Raw genomic sequence first — 21,835 nt, 5'->3', positions numbered from 1 at the left:
ATGAGGACACATGAATAAAACTGCCCTCAGAATGAAAAAAAGAAAAAAAAAATGAAGCAAAAGAACTTAAGAACCCATACCAAAAGTAAAGCCAATGCAGTATTCTGCCTCTCCGTGCTAAGTCCCAGAAAACACTCAACTTTGTAGGGTTGAAAATATAAACCAAACAACCTAATTTTCCCACAATGTCGTTCTGCAACAGCCACTATGAATTTGGATAAACCGTTCCTGACTGGGTTTGTAACCACCCCTTAAGGTTTATTACAGACATGGGGGAGGGGTGGGCAGGTAATGAGTCCCGCAGAGTATTTCTCACTGTGCACAATATATTATTCTTCATGTTTTAAAACTACATCTTCAAACTTAAGAAAAGACTCCTTCCTAGTCCTAGGGCTCAAGGTATATGATATAATATAATGCCAGTTAATGCAAAGTACTATAAAGAAAAATAAGAGGCGTGTGGGTGGCTCAGTTGGCTAAGCATCTGACTCGTGATTTCAGCTCAGGTCATGATCTCAGGATTGTAGATGGAGCCCCAAGTGGGGCTCAGTGCTGAGCGTGGAGCCTGCTTGTGATTCTCTCTCTCCTTCCCCCTCTCTCCCTGCCCCTCCCCTGCTCACATGCACATGCGCTTGTGCTCTCTCTGTCTCTCCCTCAAAAAAAGGAAGAAAAAGAGAAAGAAAACAGGCTAAGTGGACAGTGAATGACAAAGCATGGCAAGAAAGGCCTGTTTGGTGTGATATATTCTAACAGAGACCTATGCCATACAACTATCTGCGGGAAGCATAATCCAGGCAGAAGGAATTGAGCAAATGCCCAGGGCAGGCAGATGTGTTGCAAGTTCCAGGAAGAGCCGGAAGCAGAAATCTGGAGAACAGTTAGGGCTGGGGGGGGGGGGGGGGGGGGAGGGGGGATGCCAGAAATGAAGGCAAAGTTGTCAGGTTGACCACATGAGTGTTCAGGACTTTAAATGTGAAGAAAGCTATTTTTGACTTGAGAGCAGGCCTGCTCAAGAGTCTTTCAGTAAATGCTTAAAGAAGTACAAAGAATGGATACTCTACAGGAAAAAGAGGACAAAGACTATTTTGCTGAGTTTCGTGTGGAGAAATGTCTGTTGAAGAAGCGAGTGTCTCTTCCAGAAAGGAAGGGAGAAAATGTCCAGTGCCCATTGGAGCCAGCATTTGAATTTCCAAGACCCCTCCATTTACTGCATACAAATATAATTTTTAAATAACAGAACACAGAAGCCAAAATATGACACATTTTCTTTTTATTTAAAATAGAGCTCTATATGCTTCACAGAAACAAGTGCAAGGAGTGATTGATGTATTAACTTTGCCACTTTACAAAACAATACATTTTCAGAAATGCATACATAAAAATATAACATTTAGGCAGATAAGTATTTACATTGGAGGCAGCTACAGTCAGTTATGCAATAATATTTTAAAAGCTTTAAAACAAATACTTTTATGACTTGCTGTTGGGAAAGTTAAAAATTTTGGTATGAAGGCTATCACTGAGTTCTTACTAAATTCTAAAATACTATTATTTCTAAACAAAATAAGTATATATATTACTATAAAATGCATATTTCCATAGACTAGAAGTTAATGAAATATCTGAATATTATTCATTCCTCTTTGGAATTTGGGATTCTTTTCAGCTTCAACAATTAAAATTACAACTATTAAAACTGCCATCTGCATTTTTTATACAATTTATTGCCCAATTCTCACTTTCAAACCTAATTTATTTCTTTATATTCCTTATATACATTCATTTGGGCCTATCTGTTGAAGGGTAATATCTTTTTACATACCTATGAATATTAGCCAGCTTACAATAAGTCTTTACAACAATGATTCTTTTCACAGTAGTTCAAGAGTTCAAGGCATGTTTTGCAATGTCAAAATGCAATGGTTTTGACATTTGTAATATGTTCTTAGGTATAAGAAAAGTCACACTACCGAAAGAAAAGTATAATTAGTATTAGTACTTTGAAAGTCAATCCAAAATTCTTTTTTTTTTTTTTTTGAGATATGAATCTAATTTTCTGTTTTTAGGACATTTTAAAACCTGACACACAGATTGCATTTGAATAATTTTCTCCAGCGTAGGGTCAGAAGAGTACAAGAACTTGACACTGGTCATTGTCGAAATGAACTACAATTGAATATTTTGGGTCAGATACACTTTATATGCTGAGAAAATAAAAGTTGGATGTTTAGAAAATATCTTAATTACTTATCTTTAGTGTACTGAAAGAAATGGAGATATTAGTAAATCTCATTTTATACCCGCATTAGCTAGACAGACTTTAGGCATGTCATTGCCTCTTTACAGGCAAAGTCAATAACAGGTTTGCACATGAAAGTAAAACTCAACGGGAATATTAAATGAGGTTCCACATGTCTGGCTGCAGATTGTCTGGGTTGAAAATTAAATCAACAGAATACACATACAATCTCTTTTGCTCTCTTGGAAATGCCAGGATGAGAATCTAAAGAATTTTTCCCCTAAGTTCTCTAGTCAATTTATAGATGTCAAGAAGCATTTTGAAAATGTAATTCTCGTTTTCTTGAAGATATACAAGCAGGGCCCTTTTTCTGAAGGTATATAGCATAGAAGGTGCTTTTCTGAACAATATAAAAATATTTCAGTTGAGGAACCAATTACAGGTTGGATTTCAGCTCCTACCCGCCTCTCAGCTGAGAGTATTTGTGCAGACATACCCAGCTGGGTCTGGTGACACTCAGTATAAGGCTAATTTCCTAATACATTCCTAATATCCGAATGCATTCATACTCATAGTGGCTCTGTTAACATTCAGGTTCATGTAGTCCAAGGTAAAAATCTTGCAGTTAAAACTATTACATCTGGAGGGAAATTTTTCTTGTAAAACATGGGCCAGTGATAAGAAAATATAGCCATATCTGAATATATTAAAATCTAGGATGAGGCAGAGTGCATATTCTCCCAAATGTTGTGTTAACTTACAACTGAATTAAAAAGTATCCTGGAAGTTCTTAATAGAGGGATTTTAAAATGGGGATTATTACTTAATTTCCATACAATGTTAGGTTATAAAGCATATGGCATAATGGCTTCATTTTAAAAGATGGCCAAAGCAAAATAAAGCGCTTGTATGAAACAGCAGAGATAAATTTAGCAATCACATTATGAGACATATATTTCACATTCTCTGTCCAAGTCATCATCTCTGAAGTGGAATTTGGCATTAAGGCAAAAGTAGACATTCCTTATATGTTAGCTAAAAGCTAGAATATAACTACACTGGTAGTCTTTTTAAAACTTAAAAGAAAATCTTCTCTGCCATTAGCAAATACTCTCTTTATTGTGCCAAATGAAAGATCACTGGAAAAGGCACGAGACAAAACCTCTCACACGTGGGTATGGCACATTAAAATCATTTTAGGAAGTTCCGTGCAGAGCAATCTGAACATGAGCTAGAACACCTAAAAGAACAGGAATTACAGAGTGATTGGAACTGATATCTGGCAAAGAGGTTTTTTGTTTTTGTTTTTTTTTAATTTACCAAAGAAAGTGAACGCCAAAGATAAACTAATGAGAAGTTGAGAAGAGAGAAGACGATATGCTACTAGCCATGGTCTGAAAGTCAACTACGAATCAGCTCTCATTCCCCATCCCAGGAGTAAAAAGAACAATCCCTACAGAAAGGGGTGAAAAAATATATATATAAAAAAAAGCAGGAAGTGTCTCTTACCATTTCTTGCTACTTGCACTAAGAAATTCTACATTCTCACAGCTCCTAAATTTTATTCAGCACTCAGTGGTTGCCTACCTAGCTTGACAGCTATTTTACCACTCTTCCCTGGCCTGTTACAGTTTTTCTCACTGACCTCACCATGAGTGAGCAAATTATTTTAGCAGAAACAAAAAGAGAAGTGAGATTTGGTCATCATCACTAAATGGCATGTTATACCAGTGCACCTTCAAGGTAGGTTTAGATGCAGGCTAATGATTTTTTAATTAGCAAATGTTGAATGTGGTAGGGCCGTATGGTGGGTGTCACCACTGGGTTTTCCTATTAGTTCTAATAACTAGCAGTCATTTATCTCTGATCCTTGGTTTTGTCATCTATAAAATGTTGGGAATTGAATTATAAAGTCTCCTGCATCCTTGGCATTTTCCAAATTCTGGTTTTTGTCAGTGACACACCTGAAATAATTCAGACCACCAAGGGATTCTCTTTTATTAGGAGGCTAAATAATTAGAACGGTTAAGGTAAACAATAGTTGGTTGCTTTTTAAAATTAGGGACTAAAGATAATTTTGGAAGAGAGTAAGGGAATATTTTAAAAGGAGATGAGAAAAATAATGGAACATAAAAGTAAAGCTAGAGAGACAAAAGAATGTCAGGTATCTGAAAATGTGCATTAAGACACTTTGAAAAAAATGCCTATTATAGAAATTCTATTTAATATTACCACTTTAATGAAATTTTTGTATTCCAACCGACATTTTTTTCTGTTTAGAAGAAGCCCTCAGAAGGAAAGGATTACTGTCTTCACTAAATAGCGCATAACATCCATGCAACGTATTACCTTATGGAGGGAGCTAATACAAAGCATTGTCAAACAGACCAGCATGTTTTACAAAAGAAGAGATATTTAGAATATCTTTGAAAACCACAATGATGCCATTTTAAGACACTAATTCTTAAATATTTCTAAGTTTTCTACGTTTCTAAATTTATTTAAAGGAATGCTTGTTGAAGACATCAACTGCCATCAACTTGACTCATTTGCTACTGTTGCTTTCTTAATTTCCTGATGGGAAATAAAACGTCCATAATTTAAATAAATGTATTGAAACAAAAAACATCTCCATATTTATTTTAAATAAATAATCAAAAAGTACTCCCTGCTAAACCATTTTAAGTTGAACTTTGTATAATGGCGAACGTGGGCTCCCTGCTTTCAGATGATTTGCTCAGTAGGTTCCCTGGTATTTTTACGTAAACTCTAAGACAGCCCTGAGTTTTCTCTGCCCCAAAAAATCACATGGTGGCAAAATTCCAGCACAGTAGTAGTTTTGTTTAATAATTCCCACTAAAGTAGAAGTATTAAGAATAATAAATTATTATGGAACTTGCAACCTAATGAATCTATCACAGATCCTCGTTTTAAGATAAAAGCTGATTTTGAAGTCTTCAGACACTGCAACCAGGTTACTATTTTCATACAATCATGGAAATTTAAAATGCGAAGTTAATTGAAAGTATAAAGATGAAAAGCAAGTGCTATGCCTAAAATAGTGCACGACACAGTCATGTTTCACTTCACTTTCAAGTCAGAACATAAATTAACAATTCTAGATGTGACATGCCAAATACTTTAGACATAGAAGAAAGCACACAAGCATACAACAGAATCTTTACCAATTACACACTTAAACGTGTAGCTTAAAGGCAACAAGTTCATGCTGTAATATTGATGATAAATAATGTTTCCCTTATTTTAAGGAAGTGATCCTGCATAGAAACTCCGTCACCACTTTGTACTGACATTTCATAAATAGCATTCCCCAAGCTTCAAATTATACCCAAAGTCAAAATATTTGAAAGGAGTAAAGAACAATGACACATTGAGCCTATGAAAAATATTTTTTGCTTATAACACAATTCAAATGAAATAAATACTACACAATGATACTTCACCAAAAACAAATAATATGAAGTTTAACAGTATAGGTATATACAATAAATTTGTTTTATGTTCTAAACTTTACCCTATTTTTGTAAGTGCATATTTTCTATTTATAATCGTGTTGAGAGTTGAGAGAAATTAGAACTTTTAACTTTTCTTTTAATCATTTTTGTTAACCTACCTCTTTTCTTAAAAAGTGCATCTGGTGATTGAGATGTAAGACTAGTTAGAAGCTACAGTTAACCAACATGAAAACAAGAAAAACGTCTCAAAAGGTAAAGATTCCTCTAGAGGAAAAGTTGAACCAAAAAAATATGGAATCATATTCGGACACCCTCAAATAAATTATAAAACACAGTGTCAAGGAAAATTGGGGATGTTAAAACATTCTCTTAAAAATTAAATAAGTATATTCACCCAATATAAGTGAATAAAACAGGAGATATTATTCTTGTTTATTTCGACAACCATGTAGCTATAGTACAACTACAGTAAATAAATAATTTCATTCTCATATATTCGTAAACAATCTCTGAGAAATCAAGGTAACAAGCACAAACAAGGTTACCCCTTCACGTAAGCTCTTTTTAAAATCCCTTCACATAGTCACTTTAAAAACTGATGTCTGCAATAACCAAATGAAGATACTTTCTAAATGTTTTGCGAATTGAAAGCAATTTCAGGAACCCACTGTCTTACAGAACTCAAGACTTCCTACTTTGTATTCTATTTGTCAGTTTATTTCCTTCCCCCCAACCCAACACCTACATCCCTGTTCCCATTTCCAAATTGGCTTTTAAAATCCCCAGGGGCAGAACGTATCCATATTTTCTCTATTGGCCCCAATATTGTGGCAATGAAGATATGGGGTCCCCTATCTTATTTAATGAATGGATAACTGCATGAATGACAGTGCCACAGGCATCAGATTTGGACCTTCGATATCTGATCCCAGTCAAACGAAGGTGGGTTCAGTAACATATTTCCATAGTGAAATGAATTATAACCAATAGATTGTGCTCTACATGAAAATACATAGATATATCCTTTAGAACACTGTTATCCAAGTTATGCTTTGTAGAACACTAAAATGTGGGACAGTAAAAAGGTCTGCCCTGTTCTTAGTAAAAAGGGTTCCAAGGTCAAATAATTTGGGAAATCTAATTCAAAGAAATTCAAGTAACATCTCTTAATGGCTATATTCCTCAAAGCACATGATATACTAATGTGCAGTATCACTTTCTAAGAATCTATCAAAGAACGGTTTTGGCCTTGGAACATCTCAACAGAAGCGTGTTCTAAGGAACAGAGTTTAGGAAGCAGTATTTTAGGACAATAAAAGATACCATGTTAAATCTCCTTTACCAAAGAAGAATTACAGATTTGAAGGAAATACTCAATGTTTCATGTATTATTCAGAATTCATCACTTCTGTCTCCACAGGAAGTAAAATAAAGCCAAAAGTATCATGAGGCTTCTTCTGCATCTACTTGCTCATTTTGAAAGAGTAGGGAAATATCTATTTATAGTTACTGAAGAATTTTCTTAATTTTTCTCAAAACATCTCCTGCTTTCGTCTTCCCTCTGTTCTAAGTGTGTATGTACAAAAGTAGTAGGGACCTCTGAAATAAATCTGAAAGACATCTTCTAACAATGGATCTATATGCCCGATTAATCTCTGGAAGTACGCAGAAAACATTAATCTTTATCTAACAAACAGGTGGACTATGAAATTTCCATGAGGAAAATGCCAATGAGTATTGTCAGAGTTCATGCAGGTCCATTATGATTGTGCAAAATGACCCGATTTGTCTTCTGTTTGACTAGACCACAAATACCACCATGAAAGATGTTGTTTCTGCATAGGGAGAAAAGAACTACACGGATTTTAAGGGAAAGGAGGAAGTTGGCTAAGTCTACAGATTATCACAAGATTTGGACCAAGGTCCAGTGCCACCACTAGCTATGTGACTTTTGGGATTTCTCAGTGTCTCAAGCTGTCAGATGTCTCATTTGGAAATGAGAGGAAGTAAAAATTTTAGTGGCTTCCACACTGTTGTGGGGCTGCTGTGGTAGAGGCTTATGGAGAGCAGGACACTGGGAAGAGACAAGGCCAAGGAAGTGGCTACTTCTGAGCTCACTTTCACCTTCTAACCGAGCGGCTCCCCTTTTACATGTTTTAGACACTGAAGTTCAGAGCAATATTTACTTTTTTAAAAGATCCTTCTTAATTAAAAAAAAGCGAAAACCACAGATTATATCATCTAGAGTTCTGCTGAGATATAATGTGCTCTAGTTCACATTTTTAATGAAACTGTTTTCATCTCAGGAAAAAAAATGCTTTTACATTTCTTTTTCTTCATTCATGTGCTCTTGATTCAAGTAAAATAAAACCTTAATGGCTTGTATTATTTTTATATAGCTTATTTTACATTTTTGTCATATCTTATTAAACAAAAAAGATGAATCGATGTGTTGCTTTTCAAAATAAAATTAAAGACAACACAGAGATGGGATGAAGTCAACTCCTGCCCATGCTTGACTTTAGAGTTATTTTTCATGCTGCCTTTGGGCTCTTAAATACTGTCCTGCATTATCTTTGAGGTAGAACAACAACAAAAAAAGGCAACAACATTCACATAAAGAGGGAAAATGAGAAAAGAAAAGCTGTGAGAGACTTCTTTTCAACACAATTATCATCATTAGGCTTTGCAGTCTTCTCTCACACAAAGTTGAGAAATAGTCTTCTTAATACGAAGGGCGGTCAGGCGGGCTGCCCCATTGGCATACCAACACTCACGCATTATTCTCCCCATGACTCGGAGTGCCTTTAAAAGAGAAAAATATCAAACATGTTAGCCCATCACATAAACACAGTACAAGAGAAGTATAACCACAAACCCAGGAACTGATGCTAAGCTCTGAAGAAAATCGTAAACTTAAAACAATATGAAAAGATAAGGACGCAACCTCCTTAAAAATCCAGTCAAAACACACACATTAACATTAGAGAAACTAACTTTTCGTTGAAAGTGCAATCCATTGATTTCTGGGAATATGGAAAAGTGGCCAGTTTTTAAAATCTGAGAAAGGCCATGAAAGCCAAAAAAGGGATATGGGATGAGTAGCAAATTCCCCATCCATTGGTCTGAATGGTAGGTACATATGTGTATACTTTTTTCTAAATTCATCAAGCTGTATATTAAGATTTGTGCATTTTAGCGTATGTAAATTATGCCATCTTAAAATAATGATCTAAGTATAAATATCAAAAATTCTCAGTTAAAAAATAAAACCTGTACAGTGAACTGGTAAATAAATAAATACTCAGAAAGGAAAATAATGAGAAAAGATGAACCCAGAGAGATGCAAGAAATCACTGAATCAAGTGGCCACTCTGGCGACATCTGCGGATCTCATAGTCTAGACTTTCAGAATTGACGAACAACATGTGAAAGTTAGGAAACACAGCCCAAAGTACACAGAAGGTGTCAAGTCAAGATGTTTGCCAAGTCCTGAATATAAGGATGAATCAGTCTGACAAGGAATTTTGTAAATTATCTAAATTTATTTAGATTATCTAAAAATTTTATAAATTATCTAAATTTTGTAAGTTACCTAAATCTTGACTCTTGGTAAGGAAAAAAAGTCAAGCTCAGGCCTTAAAATGTTAAGCATTTTAAGCAACAAGCCTAAGATCATGACAAAAATTCAAGCACAAGTATGAAGAAAGTACCATAAACAAGGATCAAGTGAAACAACAAACAGTAAAATCAGACCCATCAAAACATTAGATGCTAGAATTAAATGATATAAAATATAAAATAAATATATAAAAAATAAATTTTTAAAAAGCAAAGAGAAAATTCAAAATATGAGTTAAAAAGATCATTTTTTAAAAAAGAAAAAGTACCAATAAAACATTGTGACATAACTCTTCAAAGAAAACCAAAGCAAAAATAAAATATTGGGACTACAACAAAGTTAAAAGCTTCTTCACAGAGAAGGAAATCATCAACAAAATGAAAGGGCAACCTACAGAATGAGAGAAGATATTCACAAAGTATATATCTGGTAAGGAGTTAATATCCAACATATATAATTTATACTACTCAACACACACAAAATACAAATAATCTGATTAAAAAGTGGGCAAGGGACCTGAATAGACATTTTTCCACAGAAGATACACAGATGGCCTACAGACACATGAAAAGATGTTCAACATCACTACGCATCAGGGAAATGCAAATCAAAACCACAATGAGATATCACCTCATACCTGTCAGAATGGCTAGAATCAAAGAGATAAGAATAACAAGTGTTCATGAGGATGTGGAGGAAAAGAAACCCTTGTGCACTACTGGTGGAATACAAACTGGTGCAGCCACTGTGGAAAGCAGTATGGAGGTTCCTTAAAAACATGAAAATGTAAATAGTGTATGATCCAGTAATTCCACTATTGGGTATTTACCCACCCCCCCTTTAAAAAAACAGCAATGCTAACTTAAGAAGATACATGCACTTCTATGTTTATTGCTGCATTATTTAGAATAGCCAACATACAGAAGTAGCCAAGTGTCCATTGATAGATGAATGGATAAATTAAATGTATCTATATTTACATCTATATCTATATATAAATAGAAATGTATCTTCTCTATCTATCTATATATATAAATATATATATAAATCTATGGTGGAATATTACTTGGTCATGAAAAAGGACGAGATCTTGCCATCTGCAACAACAAGATCTGCAACATCTTCTAGGTCCAATGGATGGACCTAGAAGGTATAATGCTAAGTAAAATAAATCAGACAGAGAAAGACAAATATCACATGATTTCACTTGTATGTGGAACCTAAAAGACAAGTGAATAAATAAATGAACAAAAAGCAGAATCAGACCCATATAAACAGAGAATAAATTGATGGCTATCAGTAGGGAGGCAGTGGGAGGAATGGACAAAATAGATGAAGGGGAGTGGGAGGTACAGGCTTTCAGTTACGAAATGTATAAATCACAGGGATGAAAGACATAGCATAGAGAATATAATTAATGGTGGTGTAATAGCATCGTATGCTGACAGATGGTAACTACTACACTTGTGGTGAGCACGGCATGATGTATTGGGTTGTTGATGTTGTATACCTAAAACTAATATAATGTGTCTCAACTATACTTCAGTAAAAAAACAAACAAAAAACCTAATAAACTCACTACCTTTTTCTGACTGAAAAAAAAACTTCTTGACCTGAAAGATGAATAATTTTAATACTATTTAATATTATCATTAATATCTTTTATTAATATTTTTTTATTTTAAAAAATCTAAATGGATGAGATAAATGGCAGGTTAGACACATTTGAGGGCCAAATTAGTGAACTGGAAGATAAATATGAGATGCTACATAAAGATACAAATATGGAAAACAGGAGAGAATAGAAGACACGCAAAAAACTGAAAGGTCTAACATGCATCCAATGAGTTCTCTAAAAACGGGCAAGAGAGACAATAAGAGGAGGAGCTATTTGAAGAAATAATGGTGCAGAATTTTCCAGAACTGAAGAACATCACAAATCCTTGGAATTAGAAAGTCCAAAAATTACAAGAAAGATTAATCAAGGGACATCTATACCAAATACATCATAGAGAAACTGCAGAATACTAGAGACAGAGAAGTTCTTAAGGTAGTCTGAAAGAAAAGATAAATGAACTAAAAAAAAAAAAAAAAGAAAGAAAACAAAACAAAACTCAGTTGACTTCTCAAAAGTGATAATGAAAGCCAGAAGACAGTGAAATAACAACTTTATTTAGAGAAAATAACTATGAACCTAACTTTGCTTATGATTAAGAACAAAATAAATTTTCAGATACCCAAACACTGAAAGAACTTCCAACCACTAGGTTTCCTAAAAAACCAATTTACATAAAATACATTTAAAGAATGCACATCAGGAAATCAGAAAATGATCTTAGAAGGAAGCTCTGAGAGGCAAAAAGTAATGTTGAATAAAGAAAATGATAAACATGTTAAGTCTCAACACACAATAATGGTATAAAATCACATGAGTATCTCATGAGATTAATACAAAATAAGAAAACTAAATACTGGACACAAATGGACAAAAATCGCTTATATCAGCAATGTACAAAATTGTTTGCATTAAAACTATGTTAGATCTTTTCTAGGAATGCATGGTTGGTTTAACAGTGGAAAATCTACAAATGCAATTTATCACATTTAGAGACAAAGGAGAAAGGCCATATCATCACCTCATACAGAGGAAGAAAGTTTTTATCAAAACAAAGTCAGCTTTTATTTAACCTGATTCAAGTTATGAGAAACAAAACCTACAGCAAGTATCATACTCAAAGGTGAAACACATAAACTTTAAGGAGTAAATCAAAGATATCCAGTATCAATACTTTCAGGCAACAGTATATTAAAGTCCTAGAAACTGCAATAAGAAAGAAAAGGCTTGAGGATTGGTGCTAGAACTCTCATTATTTGGAGACATGATCATCTATATGGATACCCCAAAAGAATCTACATTTTTATACTCTAAGAAATTTTTCCACAACACATGTTGTTTAAAAATATTAAAATCACACATAAGACAAAGAGCAGAAAAAGAAATTTTACTCTAGCAATATAATGAACTACTGCACAGATATGAAAATGAACAGATTATGCTATACACATCTATAAGGGAAAGTGAAAAGAAATTAAGAAGAGTATCTATAGTAAGTTTCAATAATATGTTTCATAATTACACAAAAGTAAACAATACATTTTTAGTGTATGTGTGTATGTATGTGTGTGTGTATATATATACATATACATATATATAATACATATATATAACATATATATTTTTCTCCTACAAAAAAGCAAGGCAATAATAAATCATCATAACAGTAATCTCTCAGAGGGGCAAGGAATCTTTGAATGTTCTATGTTTTAAACTTGGTAGTGAATTCACTGCTTCTCATTTTATTATTATACTTATACTTTACATATATGTTATATACTCTTCCATATACATGAAATTATTAATTTTAGAAAAAAACGCACTTAATTTCAGTTTGGTTGTAAATGTCTCAAATTCTTCTTCTAAAATAATTAGTGGATAAGATACCTATACGAAATAGAAATATCAAGACATAAATCTTTCCTTAAGTGGAAAAAGAATTGAATAAAACATGAAGGAGGGGGGAAATGAGGAAAAAAACCTACTGTATAAAATAACCCTTAGGATAAAGCCAAACTAAAAATGTCACTTTCAAAAGACCTCACATATTACAATTTAATATGGTAGACTATATAAGGGGGTTGGGAGAGATTAAAGCATTAAAACAGTTCTGGAATTAGTTAGATGGTCTGTACTCTTTGCCTCACCTTCCCTTCTTTCTCTGTGTGCAAACTAGAAAAGTCTCTTCCCTCACATAGGGCCAAACTAGCACTGCAATGACCATTTATTGTGTGTATATTACATGGTGGTCACTGTCTGTGCCGTTGGGCATGAGGAGATAACAAAGGTCTTGGCCGTGAGGAGGCTTTTCTGATGAAAGAAAATAAGCTCAAACTTCAGCAAGTTAGGGGTTAGAAATAATTTAGTGACTCCAAGGATGATTGAAATTGTAATACTCTGTCTGGCATGGACATAGACTACCAAACATGTCTGTGTCCCTACAGTTACCAGCCTCTTTGCAGTCAGATGGGACTGTGTGACTGACTCTGGTCTATGAACCATGAGTGGAAATGATGTGACTCACCTGAAGCCAGAGCATTAGAGAGCCACGTGTGACCGTCCATCTCCTCTCTTTGCCTGACCTAGACACTTGGAAACTATGCGTTGAGACAGCAGCATCCCAAGATCAAAGTTACCTGCATTACTGAATCAGCACAGGGAGCACAGCTGCCTGACCTGTTGGGAACTTTACATGGCAAGAAATCAAGTCTTGTTGTGTCAAGTCATTGGGATACCAGGGCCTATTACTGCCACTTAACTTAGCATTCTGTATACATATAGCTAAAAGGACTAAAATCCTTCTGAGGACTGATGCAAGGACATACACTTACATACGTGGAAAGAATTGGATGCCTGGATTAAGAGAGAAGAACTATGTGGTCTCCAAAAACCTTCCCTGGTAACTTACCTCAGAATTACAATAGGTAAAACATATATAAGAACACAGCCTTACTTCACAGCTTTGCCACTGGTTGGGGATATTTGGTCGAAACTTCTGGTCACAAACAACCTTCCTCATTTCCTCTATTGATGGATCTGAAGGCACCATGTCATAATAAGGCAACTGGTACTCCTCAACAATTCCTATAAGAAATTTGCATGATAAATTTCCTAGTGTGAATAATAAACAAAGATGCTTATTTCCAAAGACAACCAATTATGTCTTCTAGGTACAAGGGGCACCCTGGGAAACTGGAAAGTCAGGTTTAATAAAATTTTGTGTCACTATGAAACCAAAGATATAGGTATTAAGCGCTCACCTGAATAATTATTATATAAGTTTATAAAATTTATATTATGAAAATGTATGTAATTTTGATAATTACATATATCTTATATAAAACAAACATATCTATTTTATGAAGTATACAATTTTGACAATTACATATTATATATTACGTATGATTTTATAGAAATACATCACATTTACAGGATTTTAACAATGATATAAATGTAAATATATAAAATATTTTACATAATTATAAAGATTATGTAAATTCTGATTTATATAAAATACCATTGTGCAATTCAAAAGTAATGCCTAATTGAAAAACTTATAGCATGGCCTCATTGCTCTGGGAATGAAGTATGTTTCTCCATGAAATAACCTTTTCAAAACAGAATAGCTTACTCTTTTTGAAAACTGATGGGCAATCTTTTAAATGCTGTGTTTCTTACATTTGGATTATAGAAGTACCATACCTGAGAATGTGCCAAAGAAGCAGCAAAGGTACTAAATATGGACAGTTCAACATGAAGGTTCATATTAAAAGAGTCTCAAATACAAAGACCTGATCTAAATTAGCAGAATATTACTTGAAACTGAGAATTTCCTTATAAAATTGCTTTAACTATAGTACTTTTAATGTAAAATATTTAAGATGTGCCCTAACAAATTACTATTTCAATAGTTGAAGAAAATTTAGACAATGACCTAAAAGCACATCTAGACAATTACTAATATGAATTAAAAAAAATTGTTACAAACATGTTTGAGTCATGCTTTTTACCACACACTGTCCTGAGCCCTTTACATGTTTTAACTAATTATTTCTCAAATCCACAGACTAAAAGAGGAACCGTATTATCCCTACTCTATAGAAGGAGGAAATTGAGGCACAAACAGTCATAAATTTGGTAAAGGTCATAGAGCTAGTAAGTGGCAGATCTGGAACTCAATCCCAGGCTCCAAAATCCTACTGTAATTTTATTGCTTCTATAAATAGCTTCATCTTCCTGAATGGTGTACTATTTCATCTGTGAATAAAAGGGGGAAAATTATGTTTTCTCATTCAAGTATAATTTTAACCTTGGAAGCTTAAAAAATGTTTTTACTCATTTGAAAAAAATGAGATTAGCGTAATGCAAAATGACATCAATGCGAAATATAAAAACTGAAGTTGGTTTGATAATGACAGTTGTTTTATTGAATGTTTACTATAAGCATGCTCTATACTAATTAATTAATTAATTAAACCAATTTGTTAGATCCTCAAAGCCCAAGGGGTCAGTTTTATGATTCATTTTACAGATGAGGAAAGTGAGACCAAGTAACTTGCCTAAAGTCAGATATTCAGGAATTTGCTAAACCACAGCTTAGTTTTAAGTCTTTCTCCCTTGAAAGTGAAAACTCTAATCCATTTTCTTTTTTTTTTTTTTTTTATTTATTTTATTTTTTTTTATTTTTTTTTTTTCAACGTTTTTTATTTATTTTTTGGGGACAGAGAGAGACAGAGCATGAACGGGGGAGGGGCAGAGAGAGAGGGAGACACAGAATCGGAAACAGGCTCCAGGCTCCGAGCCATCAGCCCGGAGCCTGACGCGGGGCTCGAACTCACGGACCGCGAGATCGTGACCTGGCTGAGGTCGGACGCTTAACCGACTGCGCCACCCAGGCGCCCCTCTAATCCATTTTCTAACAGTAGTTAACTTTTCTCCACTGAGGCCACAACTCCCTCAGACTGCATTTGTAGGGTTTCATCCTTTCAAACTCTCTTCCTCTCATTATTAATCTCTGAACTGCTAGGAGCATTGAGTCAGGAAGTTAGTCTATGCTCACCTCTGCCCACCATCGCTTTCTCTCTTCCACATGCATTATCACAGGGGGAAAAACAAAACAAAACAGGAAAAGCCTGAAAGCTAGAAGACTTCAACTCCTATGGCTCTTGTTAAGTCATTTAACATCTTTGGGTTTAATTTCTGGTATAAAGTAGGGATATAGCAGGTGCCTGGGTGGCTCAGTCGGTTAAGTGTCTGACTTCAGCTCAGGTCATGATCTCACAGTTCGTGGGTGCAAGCCCCGGGTCAGGCTCTGTGCTGACAGCTCAGAGCCTGGATTCTGTTTCAGATTCTGTGTCTCCCTCTCTCTCTGCCCTTCCCCTGCTCACGCTCTGTCTCTGTCTCAAAAATAAATAAACACTAAGAAAAAAAAATTTTAAGTAGGGATACAGCTAACTGCATACAAACTGAAGAAAATTTTCAAGTGCTGTGCAAAATATCATTAAGAAAATCAGAATTATCAGGAGAAACGTCACTCCCACCTAAGCCGTAATCACAATATAAAATCAGCATTATACGTAGGATGCTCCACTTTTGCCAATGGAAAGCTATCCCTAAAAGGTAGTCTCTTAAATTTTAAAAAATGATTCAATATGGTGCTTAGAAAATAATACATACAAAATCATATCTTATATTCAAAGCATCAAGGAAAGACAGATACAAAATTACCCCCAACATCTTACCTCCAACTGAACACCTTCGGGCTATTTCCCAATAAACCAGACCAACAGAATAGATGTCAGCTCGTTTGAAGGACTCGAAGATATTCACATTCATAGTATCATCAAGCATTTCAGGAGCCATATACCTTGAAAAACATGCACATTTCAGATTCTGTGTATGACTTTACAGCAATCCAGTAAAATACAATCTTAATAAATCCTGTCACAAAATATAAATTAGGATAGCTTACATCATTTTTAAAAGTAGATCTAAGTCACTGTAATAAATTAAATTTAAATAATACAGTTATTGAATGAACCATAATTAAAAAAAATTTTAAATAAAACCAGAGGTCATCCTATTCAGTGTCAAAGCACAAGTGCCAGGAGCCAAATGACTTGGAAAAAAAAGCTAGAGGGAAATTCAGTAAACAAAGCACTCAAGAGGAAAGAGGGAACTCAACTCCCACCAACAAATGTTGCCATGTAAAGCTCCTTGAGGGCAAGAAGCATCTCTTATTCATGGTGGGCCCAGGACAATAACGCAGTGCTCAGCAGCATACCCTAAATACCTTCTAAGAATGAACAATTTTATTTTATACTGGTTTCAAAAAATATATACACAATATACATTGGCTACAAGAAAATTACAACCTTGTTTGAATAAAACTAAACAAAAGATATCTACAGGCCATGGGACCTGACTGAGTCTAGCTGTCCTAGGGAGATTTTGATGATTTCCCAAAATATTAAGATCAGGATGCAGTACTCTCCCAAACTCTTAAAAGTTTTAGATCCTCTTAAGGAATCCAGCATCCAAGGCTTCCCTGGGGGTCCCTAATGTGGAGACTGTCATATGGGCATGCTGAAGTTTGCTTTTCAGAGGGAAAAGAAAAAAGGTCCCATAGGGCTGCCTGGTTTGAACAAACTGCCCTGAAGTGTTCCTGGGGCCTCATTAAATTCTAGGGAACCAAGAGAAGAGCTCAGAGTGATGGGCTTGGAATCTCTAATCTGGCTTGGAGGCCAACTGAACCAGAAATTCCCTACTCGCAAGATCCTTTAACAACTCCAGGAAAATGTTTTGGTCGTTTCTGATTTCAAGGTCAAGAACCCAGGAATTATACCAAAGGAGCATGAGCCTGATGTTCAAATAAAAGGAAATGGAAGTATGCTGGCTACAGGCTGGCCAGAACAAGAAAACACCAGAAATCTCACTCCCAACGGGCCTGTCGTAATACATATGCAGTATGTTCTGTTTATCTCGTTCTTGTTCTGAACCTTCAGAGATTCTGTTCCCTGAACATGGGAAATATGTCCAAACCCCTATTATTTTAATATACATCAGTTTGGGAGACTTAAGGATAAGTACAATTACAGGTAAATACAAAAACTGTTACACGTCCTTAAATACTAAGGGAGTACAATAGCACATGTATGTATTTATTTAGAGTCCCTCACTTACCTTGCTCAATATACTGATTCTACATCTCTTGTTTAGAACCTGAAAAAATAGATCTAGCCCTGAGTTTCAGTGCATTTATAAGTATAAAGGCTTTGGAGGAGCTGTATACTGATGACATGTTTTTCCTCCTATCCCTAGGAAAATGTATTCTCAGAAAGTGGCACACGAAAAATAATGTATCACCATCTCTTCCACCATCCCTAACTACTGGATTCCTTACCCAAATGACTACTGTCTATACAACTAAAATGCCAACTGTCCCTGCTTTATAAGCATTATGCCACTGACTTCTCAATGACCCACAGAAGACTTCTTGCTTTCTTGGGCCTAATGATTTTCCATTCAGACCACTCACCACCAAAAAAACCAAAACGCACACACACATCCCATGACTTCACGTTTGGGAGGCAGTCACATGTCTCAGGGTGCTACCAAAGCTGGTTATCTTACCTTTTGGTTCCTACTTTAGGATTCTGAGGTATGTCAATAGTGTTCAGTACTGAATCATGCTTCACAGCCAACCCTAAGTCCGCTATGGCACACGTTTCACACTTTTTCACTAAGATATTCTTTGATTTTATATCTCGATGAGCAATCGCAGGTTTACCTATGAAGCATTAAGAAAAAAAATACTCCTTTTTTTTGTTGTTGTTACTAAAGATTGACTCTCTCCAAAGGGAATCACGTTGAAGACCTGGCTCAAATGTCACCTCCTAAGACAAGTCTTGCCTGACCACACATCCCACATCCCCAGTCATTCTCCACAGAGTACCTCGCTTTGCCTTCTTCAGAACCCTTATTACTGGCTATATTGTTCATTCCCATGTGTGTCTATCTGTCTTTCCCAACTAGACTGTAAGCTGCCTAAAGGCCTGTGTCTTGCTCATCCGCAAGCCTCTGATGCTCAGAACACTTGTTGGCACTTGGTGGCCACTAATAAATTTTTGTTGAATGAACAGGGAAAGAATTGGCATCGCTACAACTACGTAAGAATATAGCAAATATTCTCTTACAAACATGTTTCAAACTTTTACTACCCTACACCAGCGGTTCTCAAATGTGACCCTAAAATCCCTGGGAGTCTTTGAGTCTCTTTTCTGAATACATATCTATGTGATATTACCTTTTCTTCACATACTTCAACCAAAACAACATATCGGAACCAAGTGAATGAAGAACATGCATGAGAATCCAGACATTAAGTCAGACAAGAAGGAGATTTGCAAAAATGTAAAACAAAACCATTATTTTCACTAGATATGGTTTTTGTATTACAAAAAAAGGATGCAATTTTTTAAAAGATGTAAATTTTTGAAACGTATTTCACATTTAATCGGTTAATTAGCATTCAGTAAATTAATAAATATTTTTTACATTTCTCAATTTTAGTTCATAATATAGTAAATGTTAACAGGTAGAACCCAAATACACAAACACTTTTGGGATACTCAGTAGTTTTTAAGAGTTTAAAGGGCCCATGAATCCAAATTAGAGAATTATTGCCCCGTCCGGACTAATGACTTTCTAGAGCCAATTCTCTATTAACTCAATAAATAGTAAGGACAGTGCATATTATTTGGCCTTTGAATACATGATATGTAAATATCTTTTCAAGATCACATTACCATCTCCCATTATTTTAGTTATCAAAGGTAAATATTTAAGCTATCAATATTCTCTGAATATAGAGCATTTGCCGCCCCCCCCCCAAGTAAGATCTCCCAGGTGTAGGTGCTAAATGGCAAAGCCGGAGCCACCAGTATAAAAACATTATTATGGCTAATATACACAATGGTGAGTATATAGATGAGAGTTGCCTGCATCATGATAATACCCTCAGTTTTATAAAGTACCTTAGTGCTTCTTTACATTTGATAATTGGAATAAATTAAAATACAAGGAAGCACTAAAACACAATTTGGTGTTTCCATCCTCATATTGAAGCAGAGAGAACTTAGAAAGAAAACACGTACCTTGTGTACCAACAATCTCCATATGTAAGTGGGCCAGACCACTCGCTATGGAAAGTGCCAGTTTGATCATGCCAGCCACTGTTACTACGTTTCTATTCAAATAGTCATATAAGGAGCCCAGTTCATGGTATTCAGAGACAAGCCAAAGTTGAGTCCAAGTTCCATTATCTAAATGGAAAAAAAATCATTTTGTTGCATTAAAAATCATTGTATTATGTTAAGGAAGAAACCAAAGGCTTTTAGCAAATGTCAGTATTGAAAATAAATCTGTATGGTTAACAAAGGAAAGTTAATTACTTTAGTGATGATACTGACAGTCCAAGTTAGTACAGTAAAATTTCTCACTGAATCCCTGAAGATGTTGATATAATAAAACCTGTTATACATACTGTAGCTATAGGAAGCTGTGAGAGTAATTATGATAAGTGAACAAGTTCTTTCTTATTCTCTCTATACATTGATAACACCACATTATAGGAAAAACTACTGACAGATGCTCTTAGGCTCAGTGTTGTGCTATAAATCACTCTGAGCTTTTAAAAAAGATTTTTCCAATAAAAATCAGAAATGCAACAAATGTACACAAAGTATTATCACTATAATAAAAGCCCGAAAATTCTGAGAATGTTCATGTTGTTCACTTTTCAAAATATGAAGTTGATTTTCCCCAAATGCTTACATTAAGAGCCAGTTATGAAACATTTTCAAATAATTTACTTCATCTAACCAAAAGGTAATCCAGCTTATGAAATATTTTTAGCAGAACAGAAATTAGCTTAAAACTTCTCTAGGTATTAGAGTCCCTAGAGTTAGTTTTAGCTTTTGGAATGGAGTCTACAACAGCCCTGGGAAGCCCTGACCAGTTCTGATGCTCAGAGAAGGAAGCCATAATAAACATTTGCTCCGGACTTTTCCTATTAAATGCTTTATTTACAAAAGCTAACTCTTAATCCAAATATTTAATTTCCAAATCCGGGTAGCGATAAAATTTCCTAGGAATACAAAAATCAACATAATGTGATAAAGCTCAGTAATAAACTGACCATGAATAAAACTAATCCTTACTCCTACCCCTCTCTCTGCTCAACGCCAATGGCTACCTTTGTCTTCTCACATTAACGTCTTTGTCAGAGAGTTGACTAACCAATGGAACTGTAAGTACCACAAAAGATTTAGAAATGAGGATGAAAGTGATGTTAGAGGTCATTTGAAAGCATGCACAAAGCCACTGATTAGTAAGCCAGTGACAGGTAGACCAGTTAAACTGAAGAAGGAGACCATCAGGGATGATGTCTTTTGGGCCTATTGTTTTTTATAATCAAATAAACATTATGATTAAATTAGACCCATCAAGATGATCCATATAACTAAAGTCATTACTGCTTTGACAACAATGCTAATTAATCTAATCAGTAGGTATGCTTGAACTCAATCTTAGGAAGGAAAAGTTCTTAGCTCACTAAGAAATGTCTCATTTTTGATAGTCTGGATATATTTTCAAAGTATATGTAGTTGAGAATTTGGAAAGAACATCTTTCTTTTTAAAGCTCATCTTGGCTTTACTCAGTCTATACCTACCCACATGAAAAAACACAAACCATCAGCAAACACAATTGCTACCAAAATGTACAATAACTCCAGGCCTCTCTTATGTCATCTAATTAATAACAATAAAGCTTATAATAGATCGAAATAACCATAGATTTTAATTTCCATAGGTAATGGTGA

General features: G+C 34.8%; 1 protein-coding gene across 3 annotated transcripts in view; it reads right to left on the bottom strand.

Moving 5' to 3' along the window:
- Window positions 1–1,253: 1,253 nt before the first annotated feature.
- ACVR1C (activin A receptor type 1C) overlaps window positions 1,254–21,835 on the bottom strand; it is an 81,488-nt gene continuing 60,906 nt past the window's right edge. For all 3 annotated transcript variants that reach the window (XM_060626755.3, XM_060626757.3, XM_060626759.3), the window contains 5 exons: window positions 20,108–20,275; window positions 18,585–18,741; window positions 16,694–16,818; window positions 13,906–14,036; window positions 1,254–8,520 (listed from right to left, as the gene is read on the bottom strand). In XM_060626755.3, coding sequence (XP_060482738.1) covers window positions 8,395–8,520; window positions 13,906–14,036; window positions 16,694–16,818; window positions 18,585–18,741; window positions 20,108–20,275 — 707 coding nt within the window. In that variant the 3' untranslated portion in view covers window positions 1,254–8,394. The remainder of the gene's footprint in view (window positions 8,521–13,905; window positions 14,037–16,693; window positions 16,819–18,584; window positions 18,742–20,107; window positions 20,276–21,835) is intronic.

This window comes from Panthera onca, chromosome C1 (genome assembly GCF_046562875.1).
Source record: "Panthera onca isolate mPanOnc1 chromosome C1, mPanOnc1 haplotype 2, whole genome shotgun sequence".
Taxonomy (NCBI): Eukaryota; Metazoa; Chordata; class Mammalia; order Carnivora; family Felidae; genus Panthera; species Panthera onca.
The sequence above is the reverse complement of the archived record's forward strand: the minus strand, read 5'-3'. Positions and strand labels throughout refer to the sequence as shown.